This window comes from Scomber scombrus, chromosome 10, assembly GCF_963691925.1.
Source record: "Scomber scombrus chromosome 10, fScoSco1.1, whole genome shotgun sequence".
NCBI classification, from domain to species: Eukaryota; Metazoa; Chordata; class Actinopteri; order Scombriformes; family Scombridae; genus Scomber; species Scomber scombrus.
Genome location: NC_084979.1, coordinates 15,025,581 through 15,041,771, shown reverse-complemented (window position 1 = coordinate 15,041,771; position 16,191 = coordinate 15,025,581). Strand labels below are relative to the sequence as shown.

Sequence of the window (16,191 nt, the reverse complement as noted above, 5' to 3'; positions counted from 1 at the left end):
ACCTCTTCACTGCCACGCACACACACATACATTGGTATCTTCATTTAACCTTTACCCAATTTTGATTTTCTCAGGTCAAGCAGACGGTGAGTCTGTGTGTGCAGAGAGTGCAAATGCTAAAGCAGTCTATCTCACCAGGGCACCGCTACTGAGGAGGATCATGAAGATGATCAGGGTCTCAAACCAGTTGTGCTCCACAATCAGATAGCAGGTTTTTCTCAAGAACCACCAGGGCTTCCCCCAGCCCACTGTGATGGGAACGTCACAGCACTTGTACTTGGCCACACAAGCTGAGGACACACAGGAAGGGAGAAGGCATGTTATAATAGGACAAGATATTAATCATATTCATTCCTCTGTTGTGTTATACCACTGCATGTGTGAAGTCTGAGTATTGTTTTGGATATGGAATGAATAGCTAGATTATCCAAGTCTATCTCAAATCCTGAATGTTTCTAAGATCAAGTAGCAACACCTCCAAGATGAAGAAAGTCAGAACACCTCCTCCAGCGCTTGATACTTTGAGCACAAAAATGTGCCTGAATAAATGTTTCCACTGACTTTACTTACAAAATACTAACAAAAACATGACAGCTTGAATATGCATTTTTTTTAAAATGTATTCATGTTCAATTTGAGCAGACATTGAGCTTTGGAGTTTGACTTTCCCCTCTTTTAGAGGGGCTGCTACCAGATCCCATTCATAATAAGGACTCGGAATGAGTTAAATTTCAGTGCATGTTTGTCTGACATATAAAACAAAACACTCTCTTTATGTGTTAAATTACAAATATTTGATTGGTGATTTTTATGTCATTGAGAGTTTATTTATAAATAATTATCTCTAAAGTAAGACATTTATTTATCAGTGTATCATTGTAAGTATCATGAGAGACAGACAGACAGACAGACAGACAGACAGACAGACAGACAGACTGATAAATAGCCTCCATGGTTGAGTGACCCTTTATAATGAAGCTATCCTTCACCCCACCACCCTATCATTTCCACTGAGCCCAGGGGGAGTCTCTGTGCTGTGGAGTTGAGGTAATGGGTGCAATGGGAGCAATGGTCTCACCATCTGTCCAACACGCGTCTGGCTCCATGTATTCCTCCACCGTCTCCACCACCACCTCCTCCACCACATCTGGTTTGATGTCAATGGTGCTGCCTTCTGATGAACTGGTGTCATCCAGCTGCCAAATATATATGTATGAGTGCACACAAGCGAGAACAGAAATATTTTAGTTTTCATTGATCGCTAACTGACATAAAAGATCTTCTGGGACCTGTCCTGAAATGTAAAAGTTGTGTTATTTCCAAATTGTGTTGGCTTATTGTTTAAAAAGAAAAACCTCCAGTACAAGTTAATCACAGCATTTTTTCCATATTGAGATGGACACCATATCAATCCCAAACATCACATATCATTCACATGAACACTGAAATGAAATATCAAATGGCAGATTATATTCCCTGAAAGTCTGCTAAATGCATTTTGTAAAGAGATACATCCCGAGATATCCATTTGATTTACATTGCCTGCCTTTTCTTGCCACTCTAGATGAATGTATTGAGTTATATTAGTGTGCAGGCAGTGCAGAGTGGCTAGCCACACCCATAGTATTACTGTCTTGGAAGAGGAAATTGCACCACAAAAACAACATGTGGAATGGTGGACTGTCATTTTCATTTTTTAATAATATCTATCTCGCTCTCACTGACCTCTTTGCTGTTCTCATTTTCAGACTCGCTGCTGAAGTCTTCCGTGTTGAGGTTCTCAAAGTCAGACTCTCCCACAGCTATGGGCACGCAGACGGTCAGGTTCGGGTTGTGGATGAACGACATGTGGTCCTCATCAATCATATACTTGCCCACACTGCTGCCAATACCGCTGGTGGTGCCATTACCATTCTTGGCGTAGTCCAGGTCACGGTTGATGTCCACCCCAGTGTGGTTAGCAATGCAGTTCAGCTTCTTGTCATACATGTCATCCAAAGGCTTCTGTTCATCCTCCATTGGTGGTTTCTTCAGCAGACTGGCCACCACTATCCGCATCTTCGCTTTAAACCACGCAATGCCTATCTTTATACGCTTGACAGAAATCTGTAGGTTGTTGGGCTCACCGTCATCATCTGTTGCAGCCAAGTTGTCAGCGCTGAATGAGCTCAGTAGCAAGGCAAGAAACAGGTTCAACACCTTTGGAAACAGAAGAATAAATCAGTAACTGGATGTAAAATGGTCATTTTCATTCTCTGATCTCTTAATTTTGGGCTCAGAGAGCCAACAATATACTTAATAAACAGTGACAATTTCTGCAAAACGATCCAAGTGTGGACACTCACCACCAGATTACCAATCACCATGACCATCATGAAGACGATGAGGCACATGCCCTGGCCCGCCACTTCCATGCAGTCCCACATGGTTTCGATCCACTCACCACACAGCACCCGGAAGACAATCAGGAAGGAATGGAAGAAGTCGTTCATGTGCCAGCGGGGTAGCTCACAGTCAGCAGCGATCTTACACACACAGTCTTTGTAGCTCTTTCCAAACAACTGCATGCCTACCACAGCAAAGATGAAGACGATGATTGCCAGCACCAGAGTCAGGTTCCCCAAGGCTCCCACTGAGTTACCTATGATCTTGATCAGCATGTTGAGGGTGGGCCATGACTTGGCCAGTTTAAACACTCTCAGCTGGAGTGGGGTGGGTGGAGAGAGTAGGAGGGATATGATTTAGTTATAACATTTTAGCTTCACTAACTTGCTGCTTCACTTCAGTGAAATAAAAATAGTACAGATATACAAGAAAATATGCACACCCCACAAGCTAAGATGCTAACTCCACATGCTATCTCAATTTGGTTTGGCTGAAAAAGGAGCTACAATTAGCATTTACCAATCGGAATGACCGCAGCACAGACAGGCCCTCGACATCAGCCAAAGCCAGCTCCACTAAACTCAGCGTCACAATGAAACCATCGAAACAGTTCCAGGCCTCCTGGAAGTAGTAGTAGGGATCCATAGCCACCAGTTTGAAAAGCATCTCCCCTGCAAAAATACCGGTGAAGACCTGGCGGGTGGGAACAAGGACAGATTTTAACAAATGGATTTAGCTCGACAAAAGCATGGTGGGCAGTGAACGACTACATTTGTAATATCTGCTATCTGTTAAAGAAAAATCAATCACGTTGTAAATTAGCCCTTAAGTAACTGTATATTAATGTGTTTCACCAGAAGGATAAATCCAATTATTTAAAGAGGCAGCACATCTAGTTAAATTGTGTGTGTGTGTGTGTGTGTGTGTGTGTGTGTGTGTGTGTGTGTGTGTGTGTGTGTGTGTGTGTGTGTGTGTGTGTGTGTGTGTGTGTGTGTGCCAGCTGCTCTGTAGTCAGTAAGGGTGAAATGGCACTTGTGTGGTCTCTTTAATCATAGAGCCCACATAATGAATAAATGCACAATGTAGGTGCGTGTATGTGGGGGTGGGTGTACATGTGGGTGTAGGGTGACTCATATTGCATCAAGGTGACCTAGAAATTTCCACCTGTACCACCCGTTGGCCTTTTCTAGTACATTATTCCGGGAGAGAAATGGCAAATAACACATTTCTGCAATGTTTCAATTGTAAATTAATACCTTAAGTCCAAAAAGATAGTGGTGTGCTCAGTGGGTAGATGCAGACAACAAACACTGTTGCTCTTGAAGAAAAAGGACTGAAATCTTCAATGTGTGAGTGCATGGGGTTTGGTCTTTTGTAAATTTTAACTAAAACCTGTCCACATGTTTATGTATACACACACAAACAGTAAGTGGCTCATAAGTGAAATAACTACTACTACTAAATCACTGACATAACATATGGTGCAGGATGTTAACGACTGTCTGTGCAGATACACAGATTTGCTCAGATTTACTCAGTTTTCTTGAAAATGCTAATAGTGTAAATGACCAGGTTGAGTTATCCGAGCCATGATTCAGGCACCATTTTAGAGCAGCTCATCGATCAGGCTCCATGAAATATTAATGGAGGCCTCCTACCAGTCAGCCAACCAGAAGAGAGGCAGGCTGGTCCCATTAAAGCAAACAGCAGCTCCACTCAACCAGAGGAGAGAAGGCACACACATGTTCCATGTGTGTGCGTGTATGAGAAGAAATGAGAAATGCATAGATACAACAGAGCAGCAAGGAGGGGTGGAGGGCTTGAGAATGTGTTGGGGTTTTTTTTTCTTTCAACTTTGAATTGGCAATAAAAGAGCTGCCAATTATGGTCCCAAAAATAACACTTCTCTAAGAACTGAGGAGAAGCAGAGGAGGTTTCTTTACAGGTGAATCAGATAAAAATAACATAACAAAAATGAATGCCACTCACCAGATTGCCTACAGATAGCATATCCTCAAAGTCAGGGGTCATGGGGTAGTGCTCCATGGCCATGAAGAGGGTGTTGAGAACGATACAGATGGTGATGGCTAAGTCCACGAAGGGGTCCATGACTATCAGGTTCATAATCTCCTTAATCTTCACCCACTTGGGGGAGCACTCCCAGATCAGGAATGTGTTAGCAAACTTATACCAGCATGGGGGACAACTTCGCTGAGACTCCTCCAGTTCTGAAGACATAGCGCGGATCACACGTCAAAACCAACATAAGTGCGTGCTTGAGCATACTGCATGCAATGGTATCAAATGATAGAAAAAACTGTATGCATTGTATGTATCTGGTACTGTTGGATATGCAAAGCAGATAAGCAGGAAATTCATGTCAAACTAATCAACCAATGAGAGCAGCCCTAGTTAAAGAATAATGAGAGAGCAGGTTAAATAGCTGGGTTAAAGTGGCAGTACCCTCCACTAGTGTGTTGGTAATGACGCTCATGACACTGTTGGCCCGCTCTTTCCGCCCAAAGGAGGTATTGAGCTGGTCCACAGACACCATCAGGGAGCCCGACAGCTTCTTCTTCACCTCAACCTCAGTGGTTGGCTGTCAGGAGGAGAGGAAGAATCAAGCACCCATGGAGAGGACATGAACACCATCCCACATCACCACCGGTGGCCGGCGGAGGGAAGTGCACAACAGCATTGGCAGGAAAAAGTAGTTGAGGGTCAGATTTTTGGGGGGTTGGGGCAGGGCATGTTTCATTATTTTCTATCTCAATGCTGGTTTCAAGGAAGATGTGTGTACACTGTAAATGCATGCAGGTCTCAGCCAAAGTGGGAGCAGTGGTCTAGGGCTACTTGACCTAATTGTGTTTGAATGTAATTAGCTCATCCCGATTAAATAATAAATGGATTGTGAGATACTGTGCAAGAACTGCTTCTGCATGAATGCATTTTCAGTCCTGTCATGCAATAATGGAGGCTTTGCTGCCATTGCAATATAATCATTAGGTTACAGCTATTTTACAAAATGTCTCCCAAATCTGGCCATTTTATGTAACTTACAAATTGATGGCACGGTATCTTCCTACTTTGAAACCATACAACTTATATTGCAACCATCAAGTCAAGAGCATTGTAAAAATATCCAATGGAGGCAGGTAGTTCAGATCCATCCAGTTGTCATGCATGGGCATGCTCCAAGTCAAAGAGAAGGAGAGGAAATTACAGACACCATAGCCATTGTTCTACTTGTCTATGTCATGCTTGTTCTAATTTAGGGTTTAAATCTACCATGCTAACTAGAATAAGACACAACTAATTCACTAATGTTGACCAGGGAGAGTTTGGAAAACAGAGAAAGGTAAAGACAGACAAGGACAGCAGCCCTCCTTAGTTTCTTAAATAACATTATTAAGGTCTGATAGGATGGTGTGTGTCATGTGTTTAAAAATATCTGTGGCTCTACACTGCTGGTCCCCTCTGTTTCCTTCGCCTCCTATTGTAGATCTACCCACACAGGCTAGCAGAGGACGTGGATGCCTGGAGGAGGAAGACATCAACACACTGGAGCATGTTAACTCATCATTATATGCAGTTTGTAAAGCAGTTAGCAAAAATTGTGTTTTATTACTGTATGTGAGTGTGTTGAACAGGAACTTGATGACATCCCACACATGAAGTTGTGTATTAAATCTTAATCAGGCTTTGATCTATATTCCACAATCTAATGGGCCAATGGGGAAGAAAAAGAAGAATATAATCTTGTCTGTTTGATAAGTGGCTGTATAATAGTGTGAGTATTGTGCATGTATAAGTAAATAATTTGATATGAACATATTCAAAACATTGACATTCATCATAATGAATCAAACAACAAAATTGCCTTGAAGTCACTGACAGACCCAGTTTCACTAACCTATCAAATGCAGGGTTGGCTATAGTATAGTCACTATGAAATTTATTTTTCTCCATCCTTTGCCTGCTGTTGGAGGGCAGCATACACTGCAGGGGCTGGGGGAGGGGAGGCGCGAGCGCTTAGCCAAGTGATACATACGGACTTGCAAAGATGATAGAGTAGAAGATAGAGAGTCAGAAAGAAAAGAACGGACGAGAAAGGGGCCATGCCTAGACAGGTCTACTCATTGACTTCCTTACACTGTCGTCAGTAGCTGCCTTATCTATTTTCACCTCAGGCAGAAGGCGTCCACCGGGACCAGGGCCGATGAGCGACACCACGCCATTGCAATCCACCGTGCTGTTCCTCTTCCCGTGGTAGCCGCTGTAGCTGCTCCGCCGGTACGGGCTGAACAGGGAGCCCCGACGCTCCTCGCACTCCTCCACAGTGCTGTGCTCATCATCTGCAAATTCGTTCTCTGAGCCCACGTCCTTATTGCGGCCTTTGAAACTAAAGATGCTGCTCTTGCTGTTGTGGCGGGACAGGAAAGGCGAGCCGGGTATACTGAGAAGGGACTGAAAGAGGGTAGGTAGTAGAAGAACGAGGACAGGAGAGGATGGGAGACATTTGTGTAACTGATGTAGCCCAGGGCATTTATGTATTACAATTGATTGCACCATCATTTTCAAGCAGTTTGTCATCAGTTCCGGAGGTCAGGATGAAAGGCAACATCTGTGGGGTGTGGGAAATGTAATGGTACCAGGACACATCTCCCTGAGGAGGCATATTCTGCTGCAGCAATCATGTGACTTAATAAACAAAAGGAAAATACATAATTAGGTCAGTGATATCCAACGTTGTCAAGGTCGCACATGCAGGACAGAGATACAGGCAGCCGAAACAACACAGAGAGGAACATGACTCATGACAACATCAATCTGGGCTGCTGCCAGTGATGATGCAGCTTCTAGATCAACTGAAACAACATTTTTTAACAACAGTCTTGTGCAAAATGTTGAATATAAAGTTAAAAACAATTGTGTTACATAAGGCAGTGTGCTTTGTTATCTTCTTTTTTAAATCCTACACTATAAAACACAATATAAGAGCCAGTGGAGGTGTAGTGAAGCCTAAACAAAGCTGCAGGATTGCTCCCTCTGAAACATTTATGTAATAACTGTAAATAATTCAAGACCTGGACATGTGTTTCTATACCTCTGGCAGCTAAATGCACTCCTGTAGGTGAGCTCATACAACACCACACTGCAGCTGCAACATCAATCTGAAATATTCCTCCTCCAAGAGTCAAAGAAAGTAGAAAAGAACATCTGTATCTACTCCGGTTAAGAACCACGCTTCTTACTGATGTCCACAATACTTTTATTCACCTTCAATATTCCTCCTCCAAGAGTCAAAGAAAGTAGAAAAGAACATCCTTTCTTTATATTCTATTCATACCAATAAAAAGCATCTCTAGTATAATTCTGTAACTCTGTTTGACACAGATAATTATCAATGACCCTCATAAAGAGCGTCACCTAAATTACAAAAAACCCTGTATTTTTCCATTTTCTTCCAGTATAGCCTTGGAGGTTTCACTTTTGTCTCCAGAGGTTTTGAGATTTATGCCATCAACCACAAGTTTCACAGATGGACATCTTAATTCCTCAACACATAAAACTATCTGCAAGGCCAGTCACTACTAAGACTAAGTGAGAAAATACATGGTTTGGGCTTTTTTCGTAATTTAAAAGTAGTCTCTAAATTGCTCTATAATTACATCGAGGAAAAAAACTCAATGATTAATAAATATTAAAAACACAATGAAACTGCAACTGAAACAGTGAAACTGAATTCAGACATCTTTAAATGTATTATTTACACCTGACATGTCTCTTAATGTGAAATGTCAAAATGAAAATGGTCTATGAATATTGTAGAGAAATGTTTAAATATGCCCGGACCTCACTCTCCTCTCCTCCTTACCTGGTTCATAATGGAAGACTTTCGACCCAGGCGGTTATCAGGGAAACGGAAGCGGCTCCTCTTGCTGCCGTCATCTGACTCAGACTTGACAAACTTCTCACTGTCTCCTTTTTCCTTTTCCTGCTCTTTCTGCCGCCACTTCTTCTTACGATTTCGCCGCTCTTTGGCACTCTTGGAGCTGAGCTTCGACATCTCAGAGGAACTGCATGACAGGTGCCCTCCTCCATCGTCTTCTACTGCATCCTCTGACACTGTGCCCGCAGAGGTTGCCATGGCAGCAGTCTACCGAGAAACAAACACATGAGTAAAGTCAGAACAATGGCATAACATGACTCAGGAATTATTTCTGCCTCCGTCATGCAGAAGACTAACCTGAGCGTCTTCCTGCTGTCTCTTCAGCTGCTCCAGCATGGCCTTAAATTCCTCCTCCTTCTGCGCAGCCTCTTCCATGGTGGCCTGGTTCTGCTCCTCATAGGCCATGGCTACCACAGCCAGGATCAGATTCACCAAGTAGAACGAACCCACAAAAATCACCAACACGAAAAATATCATGTAGGTCTTCCCTGCTGCCCTCAGTGTCTGATGGAAAACCAAGGTGGGGGGTTGGGAGATGGATGGGGAAGGAATAAACAGAAGAAACACTCATGACATCTGAAACATGACCTCAATCCCCCAAGTCAAGCTCAGTGCTGACATCACTGCTCACCTCTCAAAATGACTCATCAGAAATAAACGGTCAACTGTTAGCAGGGCAAAGATGAGGAGCTGATGGGGCATTTCTGAATGAAAAAATCAACTCCTCTGGATAGTACATTCAAGGAGGAAACACAAACACATCGTCACACCTACAGCTGAATGCTTGTTTTTCTGGTTTGCGCACTAATACACTGAAATTAGCTCTTCCATCATATCATACAATGATGCATTGATGCACAATCTATTTTTGGCCTAAACAGAAACACTCTTACACCCTGTGCTTGTTAAGGTCCTTAGCATGAACCCAAGGTTGTGTTAGTCCTCAGGGAGAGCCACTAGATATGCATTTTGACCTACTTTTCCATGCACAGTATAGACTAGCCAGTGCACAGCCAAACAATTTCTATGGATTAGGATGCTATCCCTAGTGGAGATGAGAAGTGAGGAAACTGAACTGCAGAGGCACAGCAGAACATCTGAGAATATTCTGGAAAAATCTCAAGAAACGTCATTTTGATGCAGGTGTATAACAGAGTTTTGATCAATTGGCATATTTCTTATTTTGGTTTCACAGAGGACTTGAAGTCAAATTTGAATTAAAATGTTTTAACTCATCAGTCCCCTTTAGTTACATTGTCTAAAGGCAAAGTAGAGCATAAAAGGCTTAAGATAAAGAAGTGAAATTCCCTCACACATCCATAAGGAATATAGTTTACATGTAGTGTTGGGAAGTGTATACAACACCACATTCCTAACAAGAGAAGTTCAAACTGATTACGAGTCCAAATCATTGTCTTTTAGTCCCACACATCGCCCATTCTTATGTGTATAAAAACTGGCAGTGGGCAGGTACAAATTCTTCTGTGGCAAAACTGGGGATGAGGTATGAACAGTAGGTTCACATTCACTCTGCTCTACCATATCAATTTCATTCTGAACATCTGACAAAGCCCTAAACACAGTTACATAATCATTACTCTAAAGATACAGTACAAAAATAGCAGTGAGAGCCTGTCACTGAGAGCTGAATTTCAAAGCGATCTTTGAGTAAAAATAGAAGTATGAGCTGGGATGCTCCCATCAGGTCTCATCTCCCTCATTGGCCATACTGTAATCCTGGGCTGTTAATATTTCATACTTCCTTCCTTCCACTCTGCCTCCTATGAAGGCAGCAGCAGTGTCTCCACCATTTCAGAGAGGTATTGTGCAGGCTGACAGACAGGCAGGAGGCCTAACTACACTATACAGATGAAGCGAGTTAAAGAGGGAACATGCCAGAAACATGGAGGTGTGCTAAAACTGATTACACAGAGGTGGAGCTGCCCTTAACACACCAACTGCATACATGACACAACTAAGATGTGGAGGAGCTGAGATCATAACAAACTCTCAATTTCTACCATTACTCACTAAACACTGTCCATTTCTAGCATAATTATTTTTATTAATTAATTTGTCTGTCCTGCAGGGTTTTTTTTTTTGTCTTATTTATTTTCAGCCTCAGCGTCTGACCTGCAATCAGTGTAGACTGATGGAAGATAAAAAATATTAATAAAAGTGATATATAATACAATATTTTTATATGGGTTAGGGGTTAGTAGGTCTGCAGCTAAAGATTTCATTATCAAACTACCTGTTTAAAAAAAAAAAAACAGAGAAAAAAAGAAACACCCTCACATTTTTGAAGCGAGAATAAGTGGATGTTTGGCATTTTTGCTTAATAAGTCACTTTTATTGACCACTATGCAGTTTTACGTATGTGTTTTATATAGGCCTCCAGTGAAACAATCTGAAACTGTTAACACATCAGCTTTACCAGCATGTAGAGGTTTTCCCAGAAGTCCTGTGTCATGAGTCGGAAGAGAGCCAGGAAGGCCCAGCCGAAGCTGTCAAAGCTGGTGTAGCCGTAGTTTGGATTCCTCCCAGCTTTCATGCATGTGTAACCCTCCGGGCAGCGGCTGGGGGGTGGAGAGAGAGAGAGAGAGAGAGAGAGAGAGAGAGAGAGAGAGAGAGAGAGAGAGAGAGAGAGAGAGAGAGAGAGAGAGAGAGAGAGAGAGAGAGAGAGAGAGAGAGAGAACGGGGCACCGGGCCCAAAAATGACTCAGCACTATTTACTTATAATCAAATCTGACTTCAGGCTAATAGGGGCACTAGAGCAGGTCTTGGTAGGATCATCAGCAGCATTAAGAAGAGGACTGAGAAATCAACTCACCCTGAGTCTGAGCTGTTCCCACAGAGAAGGGCATCCAGTTGGCCAGGTAGGAAGTAGAAATTGGCTGGAGAAAAAAACAAGCAATCATAATGAGTCATTTCGCTCACACTATGTCGCAGCTACAGTTGTTTACTCTGCAGAAATCTGTAGATCCATTCATACTAATTTCTGACTTTAGTTTGCTCATGCATTTTCAATTCAGCGCAGTTTATTTCAAACCAATTAATTTTGTTTATACAGTAATATGCACTGACTCATACTCCTACATCTCTGCCAGCTCACTGTTTTGCAAGGCCATGATTCTACTTACTGTCGTTCATGATGTACTCGTCCCAGTCGAAGCCCTTGCTGCCATTGGCCAGGTAGCTCTCGGTGGTGTTGATTGGCCAGAACACACACTTGTGGCGCAGATTGCCCATGAAGAGCTGGAGACCGATGAGGGCAAAGACACTCAGGCAGAAGACGGTCAGGATCATCACATCTGAGAGCTTCTTCACAGACTGGATCAGGGCACCCACAATGGTCTTCAGGCCTGGAGGGCAGCCACGCACACACGTACACAAACCAGGCAGGTGATGCAAGAGCTGCTATTGGCCCAGGTAAAAATCTTTGGGGTATCTAATTCTGCTAGAAATTAACTGCTAAAGATAATCCTGCTAATAAACTAACCCCCCTCTAGGGTTCTAGGGATCTATTGCTGGGAAATATCCAGTTTTGACTGAATTTAGGTAAAAACCTGGGGGTGGACTGCTTTCATATAAACCTTAAAGTGTTAGTATAAATGTAATGAATATATATTCATTAAATTAATGAATTAATAATGTGATAATATATAAATACTAATTTTTTATATTAAATGACTTCCTCTGCTAGAGGAAATCCAAACAATATGAATAAAACTTTAACTTGGAGCAGATTTAACAGATTTTGATGTAGGTAATAATATATTTTGGACAAAACTGACAGATTACATACATAACATCTCTTGAAACAAAACAAACAGGAAATATTTAAGAGCCTTCCCACTCTTTTCAGATTCATCACAACAGAAAATATTGTGAGGGAAACCAAATCTGGTGGGTTGTCAACAGAGGAAATTTGCATTTCATTGCCAATTATGGACAAAGTGAAAAGGAGGGAGAAGGCTATAGAAAAGTGAGGAAATCCATAAGGAAGAGAGCACAGCAGCACAACGAGGGGCCATGAAAGGGACAGAGGCAGGCAGGGGGGCTGGAAACCACATGCAGGTCATTTAAACTCCAAGGCTGAACAGGAGCAATTCAATGCCAGTGCCAGTGTGGGCACTTTCTTGAACTGTCTTGTATAAGGTGTCATTAGGAAAGCACTGACTCCCCATACCATGACCCTACAGTCTGTCTCATCCACAGTTTCACTAAAGATAAAACCAGTTTACCTTCCAGACAGGCATCCCCTGGCAGCCTTCACATGGGTCCATGAGGAGCTCAAACATGGAAGCAGGATGACCTGCATCCCCTTCTTAGTTTGGCCTCTACAGGTACAGTGGGCTTTACCAGCTGTACCTGTCTTCTCATAAAATATTATCTAACTAACTGCAGACAATCTTAGAAAAGCTCTTTGCAGCGTTAAGATAAATACACAGCTATTCTTAAACAAATCAAAACTTTTCTTATCAAGAAGTATATGAGCAGATTCAATTAAATGAATACAATATGTTAAATTAAGTATTATATTAATTACCCCATATTCTTCAGAAATTGTGCCCTCCACTATAAATACTTTTAGCTGGACTAAAACTACACTATAAAAGATAAAAGTTTTACCACTCCAGTGTTATAGTCCTCAGTGAATTATTGTTAAAGGAATAGTTCGATATTTTGGGAAATGCATTAGTTTGTGTTAAATGAGAACCCTTCCTCATATCTGTCCATAAAAGCTTCAACCAGCAGTGGGTTGACTTAGCTTAGCGTAGCCTGGCACAAAGACTGGAGACTGGGGAAAACAGCTAGTCTAGCCAAAAGGAAAGTAGGTGAATTTTGTAAACATTAGACTGAACCAGCCAAGCTGTTCCCCTGTTTCCAGTCTTAGTGCTAAGCTAAGCTAACCCGCTGCTTGTGGTAGTTTCATATTTATTGGACAGACATAAAGGATATGGCTGCCAATTTTCTATATTTTTCTTATTGCCATAAATCTCATGTGCAGAACCAAAACTACAATGAACTCCCACTTTCTGTTTACAGTGGTTTGCTAGCTTGTTGTGCTAAATATGAGAAATGTGCAATGCCAAGAGGATGTGATATGTAGCACAACAAGCTGGCAAAGATCTGTTAAGAGAGCCAAATTCATGATTTCTGTTATTACTCCTTGGGGCTGTTTCTAAACAAAATAACATGCCCAAACCTCTTGGTGGCAAAGGAATATGTGACCCTTTTCAACGTGAAGATATATCAAGCTTTGGATACACACACAATACTTGTGAAAAGGTTGAGTTCATTGTTGGTTTGGATCTGTATGAGATTTGTTGACAATAAGAAAAATTTAGAAAATCGCCAGCCATTGTCTTTAAGAGTATTCTGAATAATCTCATCTAACTCTCCTAAAATGTCAAACAAATTCCTTAAAATACAGTTTAAATAAAAATACAGCCCTTTTCCTTTTTTTTTCCTTTTTAAAAATTCCCAACAAATGTGTTGTTTAAAATAAGCCATCCACAGTAAGCAGAACATCTGTTCGACATCCTCTATCAATAAATAGATGGTTGCTTTGTCAGTGTCACTCAGTAAGGTCAATAGGTGGTTCAACCCTCCCATCTGTCTCCCCAACCAATACAATGTGCACACACTGTTTCTTTTTCTGTGTTGTATATCATTCAAGTAAGTCATAATAATAAAATAAAACAAAAATCAATAATCAAACTAAAAAACAAAAAAGGGCAAATCAAACTTTCAATGCCATTTGTCAGCCAAGCTCTTAGTAGGCTAATATTGTAAAAGCAAGTGACTGGAAAGCATCATGCAGCATAAGAGATATGTTCACAAACTAGGCTTGGCAGTCTTCATACATAAATAATAGGTGTATTCTGTGGGATGTCTCTGAAAGCTATGCCATTTCTCTTAAGAACATCAACATATACATGGTTTGTTTTTGATCCCAAAAACATGGACTTATCTCTTCCCAATTCAATCTCTAGTTATAAATGATAACAAAATCTTTTACTTTTACTTGCACAGGATTACTGGCAAATTTGTGGAGCTACAGTCCATTCCTATCTAATAAATACTATGTGTAATTGCCTGATTTTTGTTTTTAAAATGAAAATATTCTATCAACAATTTTCTTTTCTACAGAAGGGGACATTTACTTATTATGAAAGCTATTGAAAGGAGTGGGTTAAAGCTATTTCTAAAGAGAAACACAGCTGCCTTGGATACAAGCATCATAATGAGAGTGCTACTGGGGCTGAAGAGAGTGCAGACTCTTTGGAGGGCCCTAGAGGAGACTGCAAAGCCTATCAAAAATGTATTAGTACCATTTTTGATAATTTTGGAGAAAAAATAAATCAAAAAATGGTTATCTCCAATTATTTTGTTGTTGCTTAAATCATAATTGTAATCATAATAATAGTGAGTAGAAAGGAAAGGGTGAGAGGATCAGCCTTAGTGTTTAAACTGAGTCTCACCTGGAATGACAGAGATAGTTTTCAATGCTCGGAGAACTCTGAATGTTCTCAGCGCAGATACATTGCCCAGGTCCACAAACTCTGTTACATATCTGAAATAGGGGAAGGATCACACACAGAACAAACACGATGACAAAAACCACACACGCCAAGAGCACAACACCACCGAACCAGGAGGAAACGACGCCACTCACAGAGCCTGTCCACTGAGGAGAAGGGTGGAAGGTAAAAGGAAAGAAAGACACACACACCTAACACCAACCCCGCCCCACCGTTCCCCGCCCCATCCTGTCTTACCTGGAATTACAGAAATAGTTTTCAATGCCCTCAACACCCTGAACGTGCGCAGAGCTGAGACATTGCCTAGGTTTACAAACTCTGTTATATACCTGCAGGATCAAACCACAGTTACAACAGCTCGTTATTTACATGAAGATATGAAATGAAGAGATAAATCCACACACAGATGGTCCACGTGACTGCTCTACAGACGATTATGTATCATTTTTGGGTATGCTTTTGCTCATATGGAGGTGGTTAACTACTGGTTGACATGTAGTTGAAAGGGACACACTGGGCCTTAGATTGGATGTTGCAGACTCCAGCAGATTGAGAGAGAAAAGGGTGAATGAAAAGGAGAGTTAGATGACAAAAGGAGGATAAATCGAATGAATGGGTCTGAGGTATGGGTGTTGTCAGGGAGGCCGCATAGCGTCGGAACGAAACCTTCAATTCCCAAAGAGAAATCCAAGAGAAGTCACAAATCAATGAAGGAAACACAGAAGATGAGTTACCAGAAAGAAAGAAAGAAAGAAAGAAAGAAAGAAAGAAAGAAAGAAAGAAAGAAAGAAAGAAAGAAAGAAAGAAAGAAAGACAGAAAGAAAGAAAGAAAGATGAACAATCTTCAGTAGCACTGAAAGCTCTCTTTCTTCACCCACCCCTCTATACAAAACAATGACAATATTTGTGCACTTCATTTCATTTCATTTCATTTCATCCACTGACAGTCAAGAGTCACAAGAAAAATACTTACGCCATGGAAATGACCATGAAATCCAGCCAGTTCCATGGATCTCTAAGGAAAGTAAACCCGTCTATACAGAATCCTCGAGCGCAGATTTTTACAAGAGACTCAAATGTATAAATTCCTGTGAATGTGTACCTGAAAAACAAAAGTGGTGACAGATTCAGTACACTACACTGGATCAAAGCTCACTCATACAAAGTTGAGCGTAGGACACAAAATAAGTTTGTATATGTATAAGTACATAATAATGTATTTAATGAAGTTTCAGAAACCATGAATTTAGAGTTAGCAGAGTTAGCTGTTAGCCTCTCATGTATTTCACTGAGTGACAGAGC

The 16,191-nt window shown here is 41.4% G+C and overlaps 1 protein-coding gene across 7 annotated transcripts in view; it reads right to left on the bottom strand.

The window, feature by feature from the left end:
* Positions 1–16,191, bottom strand: part of scn8aa (sodium channel, voltage gated, type VIII, alpha subunit a) — a 37,821-nt gene that overhangs the window by 13,384 nt on the left and 8,246 nt on the right. For 2 of the 7 annotated variants that reach the window (XM_062427934.1, XM_062427931.1), the window contains exons 4-18: positions 15,863–15,991; positions 14,830–14,921; positions 11,482–11,703; positions 11,172–11,235; positions 10,776–10,917; positions 8,636–8,842; positions 8,264–8,545; positions 6,571–6,852; positions 4,849–4,984; positions 4,375–4,613; positions 2,905–3,078; positions 2,346–2,702; positions 1,726–2,199; positions 1,079–1,196; positions 136–290 (exon numbers count right to left, since the gene is read on the bottom strand). In XM_062427934.1, coding sequence (XP_062283918.1) covers positions 136–290; positions 1,079–1,196; positions 1,726–2,199; positions 2,346–2,702; positions 2,905–3,078; positions 4,375–4,613; positions 4,849–4,984; positions 6,571–6,852; positions 8,264–8,545; positions 8,636–8,842; positions 10,776–10,917; positions 11,172–11,235; positions 11,482–11,703; positions 14,830–14,921; positions 15,863–15,991 — 3,073 coding nt within the window. Of the gene's footprint in view, positions 1–135; positions 291–1,078; positions 1,197–1,725; positions 2,200–2,345; positions 2,703–2,904; positions 3,079–4,374; positions 4,614–4,848; positions 4,985–6,513; positions 6,853–8,263; positions 8,546–8,635; positions 8,843–10,775; positions 10,918–11,171; positions 11,236–11,481; positions 11,704–14,829; positions 14,922–15,126; positions 15,219–15,862; positions 15,992–16,191 lie in introns of all 7 variants that reach the window. The other 5 variants (XM_062427930.1, XM_062427933.1, XM_062427929.1 and 2 more) reach the window with 4 other exon arrangements.